Source organism: Morone saxatilis, unplaced genomic scaffold (genome assembly GCF_004916995.1).
Source record: "Morone saxatilis isolate NCDOM2014 unplaced genomic scaffold, NCSU_SB_2.0 Contig16, whole genome shotgun sequence".
In the NCBI taxonomy this organism is placed as follows: domain Eukaryota; kingdom Metazoa; phylum Chordata; class Actinopteri; family Moronidae; genus Morone; species Morone saxatilis.
The window spans coordinates 22,452,532-22,475,133 of record NW_023339718.1 but is presented as its reverse complement, the minus strand read 5'-3'; the positions used below and the strand labels follow the sequence as shown (position 1 = coordinate 22,475,133).

The window sequence follows — 22,602 nt, the reverse complement described above, 5'->3', positions numbered from 1 at the left end:
GCAATCAGGGGATCATACACACAATCCCACATAAAATATGTAAACAGAGGAAGAATATAAAGTGATTTCACGACGATTGATTCCTATTCTTTACATAGAAAAGATATTGTAAAACAGCCTTCAAAACAAAAGAGGCCCAGGAACAGAGTCATACCCAACTATTCGTCTTCAATCTGTAGCACTGCAAGCTCCTGACAAGGACATTGTTGACAGGTGGAGCTGACAGCGTTTTATCCGTATCCAACAAATGACGTTCCAAAAGTAAGACCCTATGCCATCCCTAAAATTAATAAGCAACCTAGCTTTTACAGAGCCGCTGAATGACTCGCCACAAATACAAAGGCTCAAAATCACATGCCTGCCATCTTATTGTTTGACTGGTTTTACCATATCTTTTCTTTAAGACACCTGAAATTCACTTTAAATTCTCACATCCAATAGTCGGGAATACCCCTCGAGCCCAATGAGATCCAGCGAGGTGGTCCCCACCCAGCTCCGCTAAAGACCACCTCATCCCGCTTCTCCACGAGCTTTTCCTCAGCTTGGCGGGTAGGTCTGGGTGCGTGGGCTCGTTGAAACTGTTGGGCTCGCTCCCGCCGGTTACGGATCAACCTCCACTGTTGTCTTGGTGTCGGAGAGGGAGAACAGAGTGTGACAGGAGGTACCTCGCGAGGCGCTGGGTTACAATTAGTGTCCTTTGAGAAGTACTGCGCTCAGACAAGAGGTTCATCTAATCACCTGGGCGAGTAATTTCTAAAAATTGCCGTACTCTTTTTCTTTGAACATTTCCAACTACGACTTCTCCAGGGTTCTGCTCTGTTAACAACCTGTAGGCCCACACACCCACGGTTTACCAGACAGGACAGGCTTGTCAAAACTGGTGTTGGGCCACATGATTTGATTCACAATAAAAATTACTCGACCTGATCAAATTTCAGAATGGATACATTCTCAATACTAATCACTGACTTTTTCAAAGTGTGATGTTCTAGCTGAAAGAGGGCCCGTTTATTAAGGAAGAAACAAGCCACTGTTACTTGATGCAGATTTGCATAACACCAGCAGCGGTTATTACCTGACAGGAAACTTCACTTCAGTTTACGCCTGGAGCTCTCTTAATTGTGCATGTTTCTGAAAGTGCTGGCCTTCCTAAACTGACATAAAGTCAAGTGGTGCAAAAAGTTGAACTTTTGATCATATCTATATGATAAATAAGTATTGACTTAGGGCGCCTTTTTTTACAGAGAGCTCCTTGACAGCCTAATCTTATCTACTTACCTTTACTAATGACCAGGCCTGGTTTGACAGGAGATACACAGGGTGTAGATTTGTTGGGAGAAGGGAAATAATCACAGATCCCCTTAGCAAACTTCTCAGCATCCTCGCGAATGGGAAAGGCTTTGAAGCGGGCTCCCTTCATCTGCTTTACAGCTTGAAGGGCATCTTTCTTATCTGTGTACACATGCGCTCTCTCTGCAGAAAAAAAAAAAAAAAAAACACGTCTCAGAATCAGCTTATTTCACATTTTCAATGTTTCCACATTTTTACTGTTTGTTAATGCGGCATTCAGCCTGTAAAGTCATATTTTGATGAGGATCTACGAAGTGCCAATAAAAGACTGCCCTGACAGATTAACATGACCAGCATTGATTTTTGTAGTAGCTCAAGATTAATTTAGATAAATACTCTATTCCAGAGAGGTCAGGCAATCTTACTGCCCTGCCGCTTACCACCAAAGAAATAACAACAAATGTTTTCATCCACATAGCAAACACATGTGGATGTCAGACTACTTCAGCAGCCAGTACTTCTAAACAAATAAAGAAACTGAACACAGTGGATATTACGAATAAACAAACAAGCAACACAATATTCATTTAAGGTGGACTTCAGCCTCTAGTGAGTATAAAGCTAAAAGTTAAACTTATCAGAGAAAATAGCTTGTTGCGTGTGAGGCTGAGGCAATACGAAATCATGAAGAACATTTTTGAATCATTAGATTATATCATTTGAATTGAATTTATATATTTATTATGTATGTTTCCATTCACGTTTCATTTTAACAGCAAGATCTTAGTCTATTTTTAATTCTATGGTCTATTTAGCATTGCCGTTTTATTGTAACAGCAAAATAACTGATTGTCTCTGTCATTTGGATGACAACTGTCTTTATGAACCCGTGATAATAGTCAATAAACTAAACCAGAATACCAATAAAGTGTTGAATTAGTGAGATTAGAAGTGTTCAGACAGCATTACAAAAAATATTTTATTCATCTACCTTACTGGGTTCTTGAGATGAAGTGATGATATAACTGAATAGTGGTAACCTGTAGGCTTTTTCAATTTAACAACTATATTTTTATGTTTAGACTGATGATCAATATATTGTGTACTTGTGGAGTAAATTCAGATTGTGTAAAATGATGCTAGTCTAGTCACATTTTAAAGGGATTTTCTCTACTCATTTAAACGTTTTCCTGCATGTCCCAAAATGAAGGGATTAAGACCATCCACGCAATTCTGAACTGAGATGTAACTTTTACAAACTCAATATGTAACACTGACGTCTGTATGACACCACACAAAGTAACAGGATGAGTCTCTTACCATCCTCCCACAGTGGACATACTCCATAATAAAAGGTGGGAGAAACTTGTGCCGACTTTGAAGGGGTTTCTGTTTTGGACCGAGAGTTGCTGCCTTCAGCAGCGCTGCCTGAGATCGTCTTTACTGAGATCTCCTCTTCGTCTGGAGGGTTGAGACCCACGCCATAGCCAAAGTCCAACTCTTCACTAGCAGTCTCAGTGGGGTTGCTGCTTGTTGCAGCAGTGGTGGGTGCAACTGCTGAGGTGGCACATGACACAGGTTTGGCATGATCGGCAACGGGGGTCACATGGCCCGAGACGCCGGCTGAAGAACCGTCCGATTCAGTGGCACTGCTCTCTGGCCCAGCCAAGACTCGGGCTAACTTCCTTTCAAAAGTGGCTCGGGTGGTAGCTGTGATAGGGCCGCACCTGAGGTCTGCTCGGGTAAACTCCTCACGCAGTTCATCAGCACTTAGCCCCCTCAGCCTGCTCAGAACCGCCTCCATGCTTCAGCTCCCTACAACACACCACACAACACACGCAATTATGACCAGTACTTGTTAATTAAAATCAACCACCATGTGACGCTTGGCATTGGTTTGTTGTTAGGGATCCAGATTTTTTTAAACTAAATATGAAGAATCATAATATATAATTTAGCTGTATCAATCAATACAGCAACAGAAAATGACAGTTCTAGGCAGACTATAATCAATCTCATTTAGACACAAAAAACCATACATAAATATCAGTCTTCTGGTTTTGCTAATAGGTTTCCTCATCCATACAGCTCCACTACCATTACTTATTAATAACAATCATACATTTAAACTACACTACCTGGCTTTAGACCATCTGAATGCCTAACTTTATTTCATTATGTATATATATTTCAGTGTACAATATAGATATGTCATCAACCATAAAACTAATAACTCTAAACTCTAAATTAAATGACAAATTGAGTTTAGTATGCTTTTACCTTCTACTATATTGCCCCCAAATTAGCAATCCAGCAGCCTGAAACAGTATGCACATATATTAAACGCTATCCGTCTTTTACCACACATTGTAAAATATAATACAGACTGCAAGACAAGTAAACCCTTGCCCTTCAGTGTCAAGCATTTCCAGATAGGTTGCACAATTATATTACATCGCGCGGGTGTGCTAAACAGCTACAAAGTCTTTTTCTAATTAAAGTCTCTGCAATGAAATGATGCAGGTGCTACTTAAATTCTGAAAACCCCATATTTCTAACCAACACATAATATCATCAGAACCAACCACACTAATGTTGGACTAGCATCTGCTAGCTAGCTTGCTAACCAACAAGTCAGCTTTAGCAGCCGGGGAGTGTGCCTGACAAAGCTAGCATGAGGGAAAGTGCTCAGATGGAAATCTAGACAGAGTAAACCGCGCGATTGTAGCTGGGAGGTTAACCATTACAAATACAGAGAAAACTGGATGAATTATAACGATAATAGTCGGTTCATTCGCATGCTGTCACGCCCAAGTAGCCTATGTCACTCGAGGTGGGTTTTCGGGCTGTAACGTAACAAATTTGATACGTCTTCGTGGTGATGATGCCGAGAAAAAACAAAGTGTACGTTATGACATCTAGTAACAAATGTGCACCTATACTTACCAAGGGACATTTTTATTTAATATACGCGGAACTATGCGAAATCGTTGTTAGTTTTGCACAGATAAACTGTTGGGTAGACACAAAGCTGAAGACGGTCTGGAATAGTCTCATTGTTTACAACATGTTCTGCGCATGCTCAGTTTAAAGGGAGGGCGCACGCTGCATTCCCGACCTGTGGGAAAACTCAAATGTGGACGACTTGAAGGTGAAAGGCGCTGAACATGAAGTGACTTTTCACAATTCTCTCTACAAAACTAAGCAGCGATGAACTAGATAACTTTCAAAATAATATACGCCGACACGTGACTTTATGCCGAAGAATGTAATCGATTAACTCCGTCTACACTACACCAATCATCGAAACATGGCTATTGTTTTTAACTATACCATTCTCATAAAACATCACTCAAAATGGCTTGCTGGTCCTTGCGGTTAACACGTTATGCACATGGCCTGTATTTTTCTTTAAGTTACAATATCAATATCAAACTACTTTTAACACTTCCTGTTAAAAGCCACAACAAAATAAGTTAATCCGACGCAATTCGTGTCCTGTTACATCGAAAAGTTGTTGTGCTTTGTCATGAATCTCACAAAGCAGGTCCATGATAAAAAAAAAACAAACGGAAACGGAAAAACATTAGAGTACGTCTCTCATATTTACATACTTTCCCAGAGTTGTGAATGTAGCATCATGCTCTCATAGCAGACGTGACTAATCCAAGGAAACCATAACTAGCAGACTCAAGTCTGGGGTTTCATGATTAACACATTTCACCTATTTAAGATAAATAAAAAAGACGAATTGGTGGACATGTAATGTTGGTATAAACACAATAAAGATGCTTCGTGTTGGCACAACCCCATGTATGCAGGCCAACTTGGTCAGGCATGTATGAAGCAAGCCGACAGCAAGTCATGACGATTCTCACACCAGGAAAAAAAAAAGAAACACGAGTTACACAACGTTATATAGAGACCGTTCTCTGTTACTGGTGGAAGCAAAGAAAATGAACGCGAGGACAACGTTGGCTACACGGTCCACTACTGGAAGATTAGTCTGACAGGCATGCTAACAGTCATTAGCCACCTAGCCAAGCAGGAAGCTAGTCACTCATGCCACCGGTTAGCAATAGCGCACGTTAATTCGTACGGTAAGAACAGTTTTTACTCTCACCGCACACATAACCAAACAACATGTAAGTTAACTGTAGTGAGCTGCTAGTTTAATAACGTTATATTTTAATAGCGCCGTGCCCACCTCCTCCTCTCTCCCCGGCTACTGTTGCTAGGTGTCTTCTCACCGCGACGGTTTCAAAATGCAGAAGGCGAGGACCCGGTTCTGTCTTACATAGCGCCTGAACAAAATAACGTGGGGTAATAGGGCAGAACTTGAGACATATTTTATAGTCTTTGTACACAGTATTCACTGAATGAGCACAAACTGCCATGACAGATGAATAGTGCAATTTTATGATAAATACAATCACATCTCCCAACACAAATGTTAAAACATAGGAATGAATCAATTCCAATCTTTGAAAAAAAAAAAAAAACAAGCAGATACGGCAAGGTTTATGCATTGAGCGCAGGTGCCTTAGCAATGTTATTACATACTACCTAACGTTACAGTGAAAGGTAGTTTGGAAGATACAGTCCAAAATATTTTTCAGTACACAGTATATCAATATATTTGTTGTTATTTGTCTCAATAAGCATTCCTCAAAATATTTATTGTCCCTTTGGAAATTCATAAGCATACAACGGTGTTTTAAAAAAAAAAGGTTTTTAGTGTGGGAATGATCAGCAACACAGCAGCTGTAGCACAGTTGCATGCAGAAAGCTACTGTACCAGCCAATGACCCCTGTACACTGAAGGTTTAGTGCAGCTGTAGCAGAATTACGATCAGCTTTGATTTATGGTTTGTACTTGAGATCTTGTATTTCATCTTTGTTACACTATTAAACAATTATGATGACTTTACAATCATACAAAAAAAGAAGTGTATTTATATATTAACCTCTGGAAACAATTAACTTATTCCCTTACCCATGAAACATCCATAAAACAAGTATAACATCTGATTCAGGGGTAATCATTTTTTGTAAATACAGTATGTACCAAACGTAACAGAAAATGAACACATCTGATTGCACCTGCTGTTAGAAGAAGTACAATTTCTGCTTCATCTTACAACTTTCTCACTCAGTCACTTCAAGTTTTCTGTGCAATGTCAGTTGATGTAACCCACTTATTTTACAATACACCATTCCTCAGTAAGGATTTGCACGCATATACAATACAACATGTTACATCTTGCACACACCCTAAGCAGAAATACACTCATTCAAACCAATTTAGACCATTACAGCATATTAAAGATTGCTTAAGGCTTGTTTGAGTACAGATTACTGCAGTCCATGCTAGACAAAACACCTCCATAGAGAACTGAGATTAATGTTTTTTAGAGTTTAAGAACCCAAGGTGATATGGTTACAACGAATGTAAGAAACACTGCATTTTAACACGAGGCGATTAAAAAAAAACAACTGACCACAATTGTGCACGACTTAACTTCATGAAGAGGAGTGATGATAATTCATCAACAACTGCTTGGAAACCATGTAGATGTGAAACCAACCACGTCAGTTAAATCATATATGAGCAACTTTGTTTGTACACAGGCACAAAGAAATGGAAGAACAGTTCATAGCCAGTCTGTGCAGAACCGTGGTTTGTTTCTGTCACTAAAAACACTTTTTGAAATAATGTCAGCCATTATGAAGCAGCATCCAAGCCACTGATTTCATATTCTGAGGCGGATGATGACTAAATACCTTTTAGTGTGGAAAACTGCTGACTCAACAGATCAGTTAAACAACTAGACCATATTTGTATCTATAACAAAACTGAAGATGGGGGATCCTCTTGGAAAGGCTGTCAGATAAGTTGTCATTCCTTAACTCTAAATAAATAATTGTGACAATAGCATAACAAAATATAAACAACCGTCAAATAAAGAGCAAAGAATAAAGCTATGGTATATAAAGTATTACTCTGCGAAAGCACTTCTGTGCTGATGGGAGAATGCCAAATGTTGGCAGCAATTGTTAAGAAAAGAGAAAGGGAATAAGGGGCTAAAAGTGCCTTTGTGGATAAAACTCCACTCTCCCTCTATTGGCCTGAGAAAAGTTCTTCTGTTATGATTGCTGCTCTTCAGCTTTATTGTTATTTTCCGCCACCATGTTGTTTAGCGGCGTCGATGATTTGGAGATGTTTTGAAGCCCCAGTTGAGCCAGTTCCTCCTCTGTGTTTGTCCATGAGCTCATTGACTCATGTACCGTTACTGTGTGTTCCTCCATCTGCTTTTGGAGGCTGTCCATCTCCTCCCTGCCAAAAAAGAAACATTACAGACTGAATACATTCTGGCATTTGGATAGATGCTCGGCGCAGCAACAAAAAGTAGGTAGCCATGTAGGTATGTTGATGATGTTAACAGAGTCATTTGAGGCTTACTTGAGCTGCCGTAGACAGTTGTGCAGGTTGTTGAGGGGCTCCTTGTTGACAGAAGTTGATGGTTTCAGCAACTCATCCAACAGAGAGGCAGGCACTGGGCAGTCTGGGATCTTGACTGGAGTCACTGGGTTGGATGGGTTCCCCTCACTCTTCAGCTCCATGCGCTGCTGCTCCAACAAAACCATCATTACAGGGATGTATTTTGTCATTAATCTTCAGCAGGCAATTCTTATTTGGTATTATACTTAGAACTTTGGCCATTAAATATTTATATAGAAAGGATAGGGGCTTTGTAAGCATTTCTAATAGAAATTAATGGGTATACCCCAGTTGTGTAAAAACCAGCCATCACTGTTATCCATGTGAAATGCTAAAAATACTGACATATTATTTTTAATTACTTCAGTTATAATGTCTTTTTTTTTAAAATTGTGTCTGATGAAAGCTGATATATTTTAGTAATGTTAAATATTCTAAGCATCTGTAAGCCTTAATGCCATAGACGCCAATTAAAGAGCAACTCAAAGTGGAGTGACCATTATATGAGTAGGCCCATTAGATATGTTGGCGTAAATGATGACAAATAAGCAAATACCATTCAAATTTATACAAACATTTGTTGGCAGGGCAGTGCTGTGGCTACGAAGCCTGCACTAAAACTGTCACAGGACATAACAATTTCTCACTTTCATGAGAAAAATAAGGGGCCCTACCTTCCTCAGACGGGTCTGTTTGAGGTCCTGTTTGAGTTGCTGGTTCTGCAGCAGGACCGTCTTCATGCTGTTCCTCAGCTCGCCCACTTTGGCCTGCAGCATAAACTTGTCCTTCCGGGTGCCGCTCAGCTCTTCCTGTACCGACTCCAGCTCCACTTTGATGTTCTGAGACAGAAAGTAATCTTTGTTAGTCACACTGTTTGTAACTAACTGTTTACTTTAGTAAAAATAATCCTGTGTAGCGAGGTATACTTGGGAGCTTTGCGTTTGTCTATACTTGCCTGCAGAGCTCTCTGAAGGTTGTCCAGCTCCCTGTGTTGACACTCCTCCATCATCTCCAGCTGCTGCTTCTGAGCCTCTATCTCCCTCTGCCTCTGCTCCACCTCCCACTTCAGGTCCTCAACCTGAACAAGCGGTCGATGTTAGACATCAGTGTCACAGAGAGATGTTCTCCAATAACAACAAGTGATGGGTCAATCTAAGGCTGAAACTGGTTTTAGAGAACTGTAACCCTACAAACTATTATAATCAATGCAGGCTAATTAAACAACTTCATTCATTGTGTGTCATATTAGGTGGACCATTGCTTCGCTTTTTGAACATATACTATAGATATACACAAGTCTAACCCTCGCTGAGAATCCTTACCTCCTGGTTAGTGAGGGGCTGCTTGGACAGTTCCTCGTCTAGTTGTTTCTGGAGGATCTGGAGCTGTGAATGGGCCTCAGCCAGCTCCTCTTGGAAGCTGGAAACCTCCTGCGCGTGTTGCTCATCCTGAGCCCTGCAGAGTACCACAGTGTTAAGAACTTCTGCAGATTTTGCAACTCAATATTAGATTGAAAAAAAATGTCCATAAGTCTCTGTATTTAATGTAACTTTAAATGCACGTACTGTAGTTTGTGGGATTCACTCTGCAGAGCTTTGACCAGGTCCTCTTTGGCCTGCAGGTCCTTCTTGATCTCTGACAGCTCCAACATAGCTGCCCTGTAGTGTCGTCTATTGTGGGCCGCTTCAGCCTTTGCTGCTGCCACCTAAAGGACATATTGCATCATTACAGCCTAAAAGACCCCCCAATGGGCAAATGATAAAAGCTAGTGGACTTACTATAATTTCATGTAACAGTACTGCTTTCTAACTTTTATACCAAGAGGCTTTTTATTGTGCTTTATGCCATGCAAATGATCTCAAAATAAATATTCAAATACATTTAAATGACTCTTTGGAATCGTTTGAAAGGAAAAAATAAAAATTATGTTCAGTTGGCATTTCAATTTAAAAACAAGAGTACATACTGCATGACATGATACATCCTGATGTCTGTCTTAGAGCCCCTACCTGTTCTTTCAGGTCCTTGACTTTGGTTTTCTCTTTTTCCAAAGCAAGCTGCAGAGTTTGTACCACCTGCTTCATTTGCTGGTCCTCCTCCTCTTTACGCTTCAGAACAGCTTGAACCTGTCAAAAGCATGAATAGGAAAACAAAGTTATGTTTATAGATATTAAAAGTGCATATTTCTCAAACACATGTTTCTATTTTGGCAAACACTTCACACGGGGGTAATACAAAAACACATAAACATAATAAGAAGCGAACACATTTTTCACCTGCAAGTTGAGCTGGACAAGATCTGCCTCTCTCTTAGCTAAGGCAGACTCCAAGATGTTGGAATGCTCCCGCAGTGTATTGTGGGACTGGGCCAATCCAGCCAATTTCCCTTTTTCATGTTCCAGCTCAAGTGCCAGCTTCTTGTTGGCATCTTCTAACTTTCGAATCCGCTTCTTGAAGCATCGTGACTCTTGAAGCTGTGAAATCAATTCACTCCATTAATTCAACATGACATATATGAATTGACTGATTACAGAAACGCTTGTTCAGGGTTGTGATCAGTGTCACAAAATGAAAAAATACAGGAAACAATAATTTCCTTTTAGAACCAAAGAGCAATTCTGTTCAAAAATCCGAAACTGACACAACATAATCATTGTTCACCTCATCTTCGAGCTCCATGACCTTCTCCTGGTACTCCTCCAGTTCTGTGGAGGTGAGGGTGATCACTTCCTGCAGCTCCTTCTCTAGCATAGACTTGCTCTTGCTCACAACTTGCAGCTCAGCTTGCAGAACATTAATCTTTTCCTGGATGATGAATAACACCACACACATTTCAGTTACTCAACAGGCGCCGTTATACCAGCGTTATTCACAATGAAATGACAAATATCTTTATTATAAATATATATATATGAGTTGAGGTCAAAGACAGACAGAAGGGATGATTTTAAAGTGGTATTCTTGTTTTTGTGGACAAAAGCAAGAGAAAAACAGGGCTTTTAAATTCATTTCTCATTGAGATTATGGAGAAGTGCTTATAGTACAAGCTCAATGCATAGAATGTACAGTTTACTCTAATTAGCAATGATAAATATGACTTATTAGAAAAACAGGTGTTATGGACCACATACCCCTACTACCTTAGGCCTAGAGTCACACTTCTACTTCTTATTTTCAATTGCTGTGATATTCTGCTGACTGGCAGGTTTATACAGTACCTGTAAGGCCTGGCTGTTGCCCCCATCCGACACCTGGGCCTTGAGTTTGACCAGCTCTGCCTCGGCCGTCTCCTTGTCAGTCAGAGCCTCTTGGAGCCTCCTGCTGAGGATGCCCACAGCGTTCTCGTAGGCCTTGTGTTTGGCCTTCATCTCCTTCTGAGCACTGGTTAAATCTGTCCCCAGCCGCTTCACGCGCACTTTCTGCTCTGAGATGGCCCTATTTGATGCCAGAAGAAATGAAAAAGTTAAAAATGTCCATGGAGAAAACAGGTTGCTCTGCCAGCACACCATACATACACAGGAATACAAGCTAAAAATGACACTTAATGTACAGATATAGATAACACACAAATAGAGCGTAATGATGTGGATAGATGTACTTTTCAAACCACATACTGACTCATGTGGAGATCAGGTATATCAATAACCTCTATTTATAAATAACATTTGACAACAGAGATAGGCATCATGCTCCAAGTGATTACTGTGGGAATCATTCAAGCTCCCCAAATCTCTATGCAGCACATGACTCACTTTTTGGCTCCTGCCTCCATTTGCTCCACCTGTTTCCTCAGGCTTTCGTTCTCTTCTGTCACTGCAGCTAGCTGGCTCTGATCAAACTGTAGAGACTGAAGTGGGAGAAAAAATGAACACTTTACATTACAGGATTTACACTAAAACAAACTGTTTACTTAGACCTGCTTATGCCACATCCAAAACGTCAACATTTACCTAAATTTGATAAGAAGTATTGAACAAAATGTAGAATTACCTGGAACTGGGTTTCAAGATGATCCCTCTCTGTCTGAATGGCTTGCAGATGGGCCTCCATGTTGCTCATCTGCTCCTGGACTCTCACCACCTCCTTCTGCAGCCGGGCATGCTCCAGCTCTACCTTCTGCTTCTCACCCTGAGCGTCCAGCAGCTCCTGCTTCAGGTCCTTCACCTCCGACAACAGGCGCTTTTTGGTGGACTTGAGCTCACTGATCAACTTGTCTTTGGAGCTGGCGTCCCGTCGGTAGGCTTCCACCATCACCTGTAAAGTAAGGAACAGTGCGTCTTACTAATGAGGTGAATATCTCAGTTGTTATCCTCACATTTCTCTTGACTGAGACAGTAGCAAAAGACATTTCGCAACATACTGGAGAAACAGTGAAGGAGAGAGGGCTGCAACAGGAATTGAATGCCACACTGCATCATCTATACATAACGAGTTGTACTTCCTTTACTTTTTCTGCCCAAACAGCCTTGTGTTTGACACACATATCATACTGACATTTCAGAAAATATCATAGGAAACCACCAAAGGAAAGCTGTGATGGAGGTGCTTTTAGTTCATGTAGAGCTTTTAAGCTTCTAATATATTCTAATTGCTTTACAAATGTTAATGCAGGTACAGCTGTGCCACATGCAGCTGTATCATGTGGGAACACAGAAAAGAGGATCAAGTTTGAAACACATTGCAACCAGAGTAACTTGGTAGTCTAAGCATCTCCAAAAGTGAAAGCAAATACATCTTATTCCTCGTCTCCCAGTATCCTGCACACTTTTAATGGGTGGCATCAGTCATGCTACAGTACCTCACGTAGTTACTTTAGATGCAGAGAAGAGACATATTAGTTTGCTGCCAAACGTCTCGTCTTTATCATCAGAGGTTTTTAATGGATTGCTGAATTAAGCAGTCCTAATACAATTTGATGGACGAAGATGAATGTTAATGCATGAGCCTGAAGGGTCCACAAAAACTCAAGTCTTCAAAGCAATCAAACATAATTCACATTTATGTCATTCTGTCAATAAACTCCACCCTCTTTATGAAAGCCTGTCAATGCAAACTGATTAGCATCCACTGCTTCTCAATCTACTGAGGCGTGTCAACCAGCTCTCTTCTGAGACGACAGCCATCTGGCTCTACAATACATCCTCCCACGACAGCGTCAGCCTAAGCCAGCTGGTGGATTCCTGAAGTGTTTTATAAATGTACGCAAAGTTTACACAGTCTACACTTCTCCTTGCTTTCTATTAACTTTACTCAGTAAGAGTAGAGCTGTACATAATCCCTTGTAAGAGCAAGGGAGATGACTTACCTTTTGTTGCTGGAACTGCTCCTTCAGTTTCTGAGCTTGTTTCTTCAACGAGCTATTTTCCTGTTGAAGAGTTTCAATCTGTAACAAAGCAAAGGCCCTTCGTTATTCACTACATGTTGGTGGTGAGGGTAGAACAAAATGCTACTTAAAGGTTTTTTGTACAAACTGATCACCGCTTCAGCTGAATGGAAAACACACACACACACACTTCATCAAAGGGGTACAAAAACAGGGCTTCTGAGAATTGCAAGGTCATGGCAAACCAAGTCACTAGCAGCTCAGCAATTCCTACTGAGGTTTATAGCCAAAAGAACGGCTGCTCACCATGACTGAGAAAGTATTTAACCATAACATATCTAACTGGAGGTGTTACTACAGAAGTAGATAGGAATCTAATGATGCCCACAAGGGAATGTCAGTATTTGATTTTGCGTTACTGGTAATGATTTAATCATGTTTGTGATTATTTTTCACCTCCCTTCTCCTACCTGATTGGCTTTGATTTGGACTTCCTGTCTGAGCTGATCCAAGACATCTGAAGCCACCAGAACCTCCTCTCCAAGCTGTTCTGCATTCTCGTCAAGTTGGCTCTTGTCGGCCCGGGCTGCCTGCAGCGCTACCTCCAAGACAATCTTCTCGTTCTGGAGGTACTGGATGTTGTCATCCTTGGCGCTGCTCTCTGTCTGCAGCTCGGCCAGCTGGGCCTCCAGTTCCAGGTAGCGGGCCTCTAGCTGGTTGATGGACTGCTCTTTGGTGTGCAGATTCTCCTGAGTGGTGGTCAGCTGGCGCATCAGCTCCAGATGCTCTTTCTGAAGTGACTGCAGCTGCAAGTCCTTCTGGGAAAGGGTCAACCTCACCTAAGCGGGAAGTTTGAAAGGCAGTTGAGAGCAGAATACAATAAGAATTTGACTGCCCATACAATGAGGAAAACAAATTACTGTTACAGTCATTGGCATGGCTACCTGCTCTAGTTCCCTTTCAAGGGTGCTGGCCGTGTTGGCCAGTTTCAATAAGCGTTCTCGCTCTTCCTCAAACTCGTCTAGTTTGTGTTGCAGATCATCTTCCACCATGGTCTTTGCATCCTGGATCTGCTTGTAATTAGCTTCCTGGGTCAGCATGTCAGCCTAAGTCACAGACAGTAAAAAACAGACATATTTATCAAAAACTTTAGTCTTGGTAATTTAAGAAAAAGCTTGCTTTTATCTATCCTTGACTATATGGGTTGTTTCCTAAGTGGATATATAGACTTTACAAACCTGATGATAGCATATTCAGAAAAGAGAGTTTACCTCAATGCTCTGCAGCTGAACAGCAATACGCTCTTTGTCTTTGATGGAGCGGTGTTGGGTCTCAGTGAGTTGGTGGGACAGAGTCACGTTCTCCAGCTTCAGATGCTCCACAACACCGATCTGCGTCATCTGTCCAGCCTGGGAGAGAAAAAAACAACAACAACAAAAGTGTCATGTCAATCTCTTTTCTGACAATTGTCAAGCCTTGATGAAAAACAAACTGCTTTAGTGTCAGCCTTACCTGCATGTTGGCCATTTCACTTTGCAGTCGTACTCTTGCCTCCTGGGCCAGTGCTAGCTGCTGCTGGTACCACTGTCTGAGCTGCTGGAGTGAGTCAATTTCAGCCTGGGAGGTCTTCAAACGGCTCTGCAGGGTGCTGCGCTCCAGCTGGACCTGTTGAAGTTGGCTCTGAAGTCCACCCATCTGCTGACGCAAATCCTGAACTGCAAAAGTGCAGTCAAGACCAAAACGCCTCATTTAATCATGAGTGGATATGCAAACCAGTAATCAGTGTGTTCTCCACAACTATATTATCTGGTTTATTAACTCAAAGCACAATCAGAAATGTTGACCTTACACTCAGTTCTCTGGGTCTCCATCACTCACCTGTATTGTCCCTCAAGGCTACAGTGTTTTGCATCTCCTCCACCTTCCCCATCAGCCTGTTATATTGGTCTTCAGCCACCTTCAGGTCATTGCTCAGAGAAGCCAGACTGGCATTCTTGCTCTCTAGACTTCCCTGGAGCTCCACCATGGCCTTCTCTAGCTGGCTGCAGTTCTGCCGCAGTGTGCCAACCTCTGTAGTAAGGGTGCTCTGCTTCTCCTGGCTGAACTGAGCCTCCTCCTTCTTAGCCTGCAGCTGAGCATTCACTGTAGCGAGCTGGGCCTGAAGCTCGGTCTTCTCCTTGAGAGCCTGAAGGACAGGACAGCGTTGTCAGCACATGCACCTAATTATTCTTGGTGTTTCCAATATAGTGTCATCTTGACGGCCCCCCCAGGTAAGTTAACAACCATTTTATCGTATCTTGGATGGTGTGAGTTCAGTATCAATACTGACATTTACAGGCAAAGTTATAAGTAATAAAGTGAGCGAATAAAAAAAGACACTCGATACAAATAATACTCTGGAAAAACAACACAGTAAACTTTTACTTATCCATTTGGCAGTTAAAACATCTGTAAACATATAATATTAATTCTATAGTTAATGTGTTTTTTAAGACATGTCCTTGGGTTAGCATTTACAACTAACTGTATGTGAAACTGAAAGACATATTGACTCAAATTGATGCTAATTTTTGAGAGTGTTGTCGATGAGTATTTGCCTTGTTATTTGGACCACTCTGGTACGGAGTGTGTATGGATGGGTGATTTGTGTAGAAGGAAATGGAAAATGTGATTACAGAAATCGCTGTGTTATATTACCTGATTAGCCTCAGATGACAAAGATTCCAGTTGACCCTCCAGTCTCATTTTCTCTTTTAACACCTGCAGCATTTCATCATGGCCCATCACTGAACTCTCCAAAGAAACACTGAAACAAATGTCAATAACATTATAATAAGGATTTGTAATTAACCATCTAACATTTTTAAGTACCAGCCCCGTCAGTGTGAGGAATTCCAGTTCTAATCAAGCAGTATCTCAATGTAAATTTACTGGCTTGAATTTGGCAGTAAACACAACACTAATGCCTACAATTGCTGATTGTAGTCATTAATTTATTCCCTCCCTATCTGACGTTGACAAATACCTGCTGGAGAAGCTGTCCCTGCGGCTGCGAGGCTCCGCTGTCCCTTCTCTGTCCTGCTCCAGTTCCAGCAGGTGCTGCTCTTCACTGGCTGCCTGCAGCACTTCCTGCAGGGAGGGGAACTGACCCATGGCCTCTGGGGCAATCTCCCTCCCCTCCACTGTGTAGGGCCCCCGCTGCCTTTCCACTGCTGCGGAGAGCATGCCGTATGTCCCCCTGGTAGACACACTGCTGTAAGACGAGCTGTCACTGTCGTTGCCATCATTCCCTGGCTTCGTTCCTGATTCACTGCCATCAATTTCTGACACACTGTCCCCACCTTGGAGCGAAGCACCGGGCGGTGTCTCTGTCTCGCAGGTACTGCCTTCAGACATCACACTGACCTCAGACAAGGTGGACACTGAGCTAATGGTGGACTGGAGGGAGTTCATGGTGTTGTCTGCTGTTCTTACTCCACCACCTCCTCCACCTCCACCATCACTCTCAGGAGACTTGTAGTCAGCCAAGGAGTGGATCTTGTTCGGGCGGGGTGATCTGGACTTTCTCTCCTTGGAAGGTGGAATTCCCAAGCTACCCAGTTTGGGACCACGGGGGACACTGGTCCTCAGGAAAGAATACTCCGTGGTCATGGCAAGGGTGTTGGCCCTAGGCAGAGCCTCAGGATGCAGCATGAGCTCTGGATCCAGAGTGCTGAATGGCCTGTTCTTCGGGGTAGTGCGGTGAGACTAGAAACAGATAGAAAGAAAGGAATCCATGGTACAGGCATCCTGACAAAATCTGACACAAGACTGCCCAGCTTGAAAGACACAGTACAATGTATTCAATCAGGAAAAACAGAGACAGAAACAGAACAAACACACAAATATAGGGCACTCTGGAGACAAACCTGCAACCATGCTGAACACTTCTCCAAATTGAAAAGCTGTGGACTGTATAGCTCTTAAACTGTTTATCCTCTGGGTTACATTCTCCAAGAAAGCAGCGTGTTTAGCTGCCTACTTCAGCTGAGAGCAAGTCTTTCTACAGGCATGAAGCACAAGTTGAATGCTGCATATACCCCATCAAAATAAATAGTTGTCAAATGGAGAAATCGCAATTAAATAATGTCGATGCTAGTTGAGGAAACATGAGGACCGCGAAGGCAAATGGAAAAAGAGTTAAAAAGACAGCTATTCCATTCACTTACCCTCTCCTTATGTCTCTGCACTCTGTACTGTTTGAGCTGCTCCTCCAGACGCCGGCGAGCTTCTAGCCGAATCCTCTCCTCATTCTCCATCTCCAACGAGGGCTTCTGGTTGGCTAAAGGGAAAGTATGTTAAGCCAAAAAGAGGAATGTTCCCAATCATCTCATACTGCACAACTACACCACTTTATATACACAAGACCAGGTTTTATATGACTATAAGAGTGAAGCTGTCCGGAATCCTATCCTCCACAGACAGCGATAGTAAACAAATTATTCAAATTGGAGTTCTTGTTCCCTGGGAAACAATTTTTTACAAGTACAAGCCACAGTGACTAGTAGGTCACAAACTACTCCATTTTACCTGACAGCTATTGCAGAGTTGTAGGCAACAGTATGGGCGTTACACTACACGTTACACCCATATATCTAAAGCATGCCCCATGCTGTATCACTGTCTTTATTTGCTTGGTTAGTGTACGCACATATGACAAGCTTGAACGCAATATTGGAATGAGTTAAATGAAGACCGCATTAAACAGATGTACATTGGATCAGTCACGTTCATATTCTGTGTGGGAGTTACAATGTGAAGCCAGGCAAAATCACCACAGTTTATGCCATGCCTAAAAATATTACATTTCATAACTGAACAAGGCAACTGTGCCTGACTTTAAAATACCACCAAAAAATTACCATGACAGAGGGATTAGTTCCAAAATGCAGCCATTAGTCCAAACCGTGTTCCAAATGAAGCACCCACACCAAATTCTAATCAATCAAATGCCTGTGCGAGTTGCTGGAAGGGGGTAGACTCAAACAACTAAAAGAAGTTCTCAGTGAATTCTTTTGTTCAGAGAATACACAGACAATGGAGTTAAAAAAGGATGTGTAGATGAGCCAAAAAAGCAAAACATCCCACAGCAAAATGAGGTTAAAATATAGGGGAAGGAGGGATAATTAGAGGGGGCATTCACTCCACACGAGTTTATGCTTACACAATTGAGTCTCCTGCATAGGCATACTGAGTCTGAGTGACTGCAATGAATCACCCGTGTGAACCGTGACCACAGCACTAGCTCCCTCAGACTTCTCTAGCATCATGGGTGGATAAGAAGCCACACCTGGGGAGGGCTCTTGGATCTGGGAGTTGACAGGGGAGCTGGTGCTCTGGGGAGGTGGTGGTGAAGGCAGGGACCCATTTATATGAGTGTTCCCTGCAGCACCGAAGCCTTCTGCTAGTCCGTCTCCATTTGGCATCACATCTGAACTGACAGGACCTGAAAGGGAAGGGGGAAGAGAAGCCCAGAGGAATGTAACAATTAGTCATGAGAGGTTCTTGTGAACTACATTGCAAAATGAAAGTTATTCCACTTGGCAAGCTGGCTGGGCGACTTTGTCGAGCTACAATAGCTTAAGGGAAAAAGGTAGTTGCAACATTCATGCGGCACCTATTGTTGTATCAGGGAGCACAATTGGGGCACGTCTTGCAGGTTAATCACATTTAAAGGCAGCTTTAAACTATGGCGAAGTAGGTCAAACAAAAACACAATTTTTTCAGTTTTGTCTGTGCTCTTCTCACTGGTTTAAAGTGAGAAGAGATTAGCTGGGGAAATGGTGGTGACACACACAGTATGTCTATGTACCAATCAGAATTTATCAGTAGTTGAATCAAAAGCTGATAACAGTTGTGGAATTTGCTTCATGTTGCCACGCCACTGTGAAACAAATCTAATCAAACCAAATGGACACAGTCCTGCTGTATGAGATGAGTTGAGGTTAAGTGTTAAAATCTTAGCTGGTGAAAGGAAACCCAAACTCCCAAACCTTCAACTTTAATTGTCGCTTATTTAGTTGTGAATATTTAATGTTATAGAGAGATTTGAAACCAAGTTTTCAGAGGCTTAAAATACAAATTCAAACATTGTTACATACAATATTTGCCAAATACACATTCATATTACCATTGAAATAGACTGCCTTCAATTGAAAATGAAGCCCAAGGGGAACATCATTGATTTGAAACATCAAAATCAACATAGCAGTCATGAGGAGTTCAGTTCAGCCTGGACAAACAAGTCTTTCGACACTCTGGGGGAGCTTCATCATATCTAAGAAAATAACCTTTGAGGATATCTCTCTCTCTGCTGCTTTGTTTTTGAACGTTGTTTTACTGAAGTACTGAAGGCTCGGAAATATATTTTCAGTCATTTTCACACCACCCTGCTTTTTTGTCCTGAAGCTTAAACAATGTAGACTGTAAGCATAGTGCCCCCCTGATGATTACTAATTTAAATTCAGTTTCACACATTAGCAGAAGGCCTCAGGCCTTGAAGTAGTCACAAAAACAGGTCATGCATGGCAGGATACAATTGTTAGATAAAAGAAATACCAGTAATTTCCCTAAAGGGGAAAGGACTTTGCAGATCAGAGAGCAGAGTTGGAAACAAGCTAATCATAGCACAAGGACAGTCATTCTAGCAGGAATATGTTATAAATAGGCCCAACACAAAATGAATCATAAAACGAAGCGATCATTTCAAAGGGCTGTTTAACCAAACCTACCTACCAAAGCATGTTTGATATTAATGACACATTTAATAAAATCTAAGTTTCTAACAAACCTTCCCACAGACAACCAATGTCCAACCAAAATGATAGATACTGCTTTCACATACTGTAACAATATTTCCCTGAGGTTGGGCTACATATGTACAAACTAAATTTTGGCATAGGAATCAATTCATATTCAGATGGCCTTTATTTTTTAAAGATATTCATTTTGTTTAGTTAGCATCCAGCTTTGGGTCCATTTGGTCCGAGGGTGGTGGTGTCACATGAATATATCATTTCTAAACATACACACAATGAAACCTAATCATATTCTACTGAAACATCAGTACTCACCGTTATGAATATCCTCTTTTACGTTTCGTGTGTTCTCCAGTCCTTGTTGTTTCAATTGTGTTTTAGCATCCACAGTATGACCTTCAGCCTCTTTGGAGTCTATAACGTGGGCTTCTTGATAAGCGTTAGTCTCCATTGCAGCTGTTTCTGATTTGTTACTATCCATTTGCGTTAGAAAGTTGAACAGTCTGCTGGTGCCAGTGTATTAAGAGCTCCTCACAAAACCATCTTCTTAGGAGGCAGGCCAGCTGGGAGCATGTCAGTGTCCAGGAACACTTCTGAACACAGACAAACACAAAAAAAACACTGAGTTTAACATCCGGCTTATAATAGGAGTCTTGTTTGGAGAATATGACAAGTTATAAAGCTCAATCTGCATCATAGAAGAAGGTGAGACAGTAATAATGTTATGTAACAACACAGCGTGCTTTCATTTAAACATGAGCTAAAGGCAAGGGCTAACAAGCTGGCTGGGCGGTTAACGTTAAGTAGATTGTGTCGCGTTAAATATAGATTACCTGGCAGCTGACATTGAATTATTTTACTTTTCCATACGGAGAAACAGATATATGAGGCCAAAAGTGTCATATGATGAGACTGTCTCATCAACAGATTGTAAAAAAGCCTATAAAAAGGCTAAACATGAGACTGACAGATTTGGCCTGTCATATTTGTCAACCAGCAAATAGACAGTTAAACCCAATCCTTTTTTTTCTCCACACTTTAACTTGATTGTGGGGAATATCCGTTTAACTGTGAGAGCAGCAGTTTCTGGTTCTGATATGTGTTGTGTCAAATTTGCACAAACAATTCAGAACAATATACACCATACTTACACATTGTGTACATTTGTCTTCAGGGAAGACTCCGGTTTATGTTCATGAATGTTAAGAGTCTGCTATTATGTTCTCTCTGCATTCAGGGGGAAGGGTCGCAGCCGATGGCTTACACTGTGGTGACAGCATGATAATTCAAAACTCACCATCGTTTGCTCTCTGTCACTTTAGCCACTAATGATAACCTCCAAGGCTGTGCTGCTAAGTTAGCAAACGTCGTCTGACAGCGGCGGGGTAACTTCGCTAGCCTCTGCTCAGCACCGTGTCGCGCTGCCTCGATGGAGTCACTGATAAACGGGAATGTGTCGGCGTTGTGTCGAGCTGTCCGGCGCTGACCGGGTTTAGTAAAGCTGAGCCGGCTGATGAGGAGGGTACACTTAAAGGGGAGGTGGATGAAAGTAGCTCGCGATGCTAGCGAGACAGCTAGCTGGTGTTTATGACGGGAGCTGTCAAGCTAAATTGGCTAACTCGCTAGCTAGACCCGCCAGCGCCTGTGTAGATGTGGGATTTCTCAAATACTTAAAGAAACTAACGAATTACCTTCTGTCCGCTACCACCCTCGTGTGCAAATTATAAAATGACAATGTCAGTAAATGTTACAAAGGACAATAAATGCTCACCTCTTTGCGAGCTTCGCCTTTCACTACGTGGCTGTTTGGTTTCCGTCCCTTATCTGTCCGACTAGAAACAGAGGGCGCATACACATCTGGAATAACAAATACACCCTGTCAGACCACCGAGTGTCTGCTGTGTATACTCACAACGTTTTCATCTCAAATACAAAAACCTATTAACCTAATTCCACGATATAGTCATATCGCAAAGGCGTGTGGCGATGATACATTTCTTACACGAACTATAATATGGAACGGACAGTACTATTGGTGGATCGGTCGGATGTGGCACAGTGCTTCACTCTTGTGGTGACAGAGCTGCGCCCAGCTTTCCTGCTGTGGCACCCTGCAGCGAGCCTGCAGCTGTGGGTGTCACCAGAAGTGCCTTTACATGCTGCCAGTGGCAGTTTTAGAGCCTGCCGCCATATGTAGCACAGAATGAATGGATTGAATTAATACGCACATCGTTATATAATGCCACTGCTCAGTGTAATGGGATTATAATGGATTATTTCACATAGAGGACTTCAGTTAAGATTATATATTTGCATTGGCCTTTTATTCAAAATACCTCTCATCGTCGCCCATTGACGCAGTTTGTTGAATTGCATGTGCACTCGAGGCTCATCGTCACTGGTTGATTTTGTGTATGCAAGAATATTTCTACTAGTGACACCGTGCTATCACCTGTAAAAGAAAATAGAATAAAATACATATCTTGCAGGGTTTCATTAATTTTCTCTAATCACACCGTGTATGTAATAATAATAATTATATATAATAATCCTACATTACCAGCACATTGAGGACTGGCTGAGATCACAACCCCCAGCCACAGACACCCCTAAGGGCCCTGCCACCAGCATCCACAACAGGATCCTCAAACTAATGAACACTATCCAGTGCAGGGTCCCCCAGCAGGGCT

General features: G+C 41.9%; 2 protein-coding genes across 6 annotated transcripts in view; both read right to left on the bottom strand.

Annotated features, from left to right (window-relative positions):
- ankle2 (ankyrin repeat and LEM domain containing 2) overlaps window positions 1–5,587 on the bottom strand; it is a 15,656-nt gene extending 10,069 nt beyond the window's left edge. Inside the window, exons 1-3 of one of the 3 annotated variants that reach the window (XM_035658153.1) lie at window positions 5,498–5,587; window positions 2,611–3,105; window positions 1,279–1,473 (exon numbers count right to left, since the gene is read on the bottom strand). In XM_035658153.1, the coding sequence (XP_035514046.1) occupies window positions 1,279–1,473; window positions 2,611–3,094 (679 nt within the window). In that variant the 5' untranslated portion in view covers window positions 3,095–3,105; window positions 5,498–5,587. Of the gene's footprint in view, window positions 1–1,278; window positions 1,474–2,610; window positions 3,106–3,570; window positions 3,786–4,236; window positions 4,611–5,497 lie in introns of those variants that run through there. The other 2 variants (XM_035658152.1, XM_035658154.1) reach the window with 2 other exon arrangements.
- Window positions 5,588–5,686: 99 nt separating this feature from the next.
- golga3 (golgin A3) lies at window positions 5,687–21,894 on the bottom strand. 3 transcript variants are annotated; one of them, XM_035658448.1, is made up of 24 exons: window positions 21,684–21,894; window positions 20,228–20,505; window positions 18,445–18,600; window positions 17,324–17,436; window positions 16,141–16,862; window positions 15,813–15,921; window positions 14,994–15,300; window positions 14,628–14,830; window positions 14,387–14,524; window positions 14,060–14,221; window positions 13,586–13,954; window positions 13,098–13,175; window positions 11,783–12,046; window positions 11,545–11,639; window positions 11,011–11,227; window positions 10,454–10,597; window positions 10,069–10,266; window positions 9,802–9,918; window positions 9,358–9,497; window positions 9,115–9,247; window positions 8,748–8,870; window positions 8,467–8,631; window positions 7,754–7,920; window positions 5,687–7,627 (listed from the first exon to the last, which is right to left on the bottom strand). In XM_035658448.1, exons 2-24 carry the CDS (start codon window positions 20,391–20,393, stop codon window positions 7,438–7,440), a joined length of 4,476 nt encoding a protein of 1,491 aa, XP_035514341.1. In that variant the 5' UTR covers window positions 20,394–20,505; window positions 21,684–21,894; the 3' UTR covers window positions 5,687–7,437. The 3 variants fall into 3 exon arrangements, with proteins under 3 accessions (XP_035514341.1, XP_035514339.1, XP_035514340.1); XM_035658446.1 differs by having other exon boundaries at window positions 18,319–18,600; window positions 21,684–21,893; XM_035658447.1 differs by lacking the exon at window positions 21,684–21,894 and adding an exon at window positions 21,064–21,186 and having other exon boundaries at window positions 18,319–18,600.
- Window positions 21,895–22,602: the final 708 nt, after the last annotated feature.

Coding starts and splice junctions, on each gene's coding strand:
- golga3 (XM_035658446.1), bottom strand. CDS start 20,393: ATGGATAGTAACAAATCAGAAACAGCTGCAATGGAGACTAACGCTTAT. Junction 13,955..14,059: donor TTGAAAGGGAACTAGAGCAG/GTAGCCATGCCA, acceptor CTTCCCGCTTAG/GTGAGGTTGACCCTTTCCCA. Junction 9,498..9,801: donor TCAAGGACCTGAAAGAACAG/GTAGGGGCTCTA, acceptor TATGTCCTTTAG/GTGGCAGCAGCAAAGGCTGA.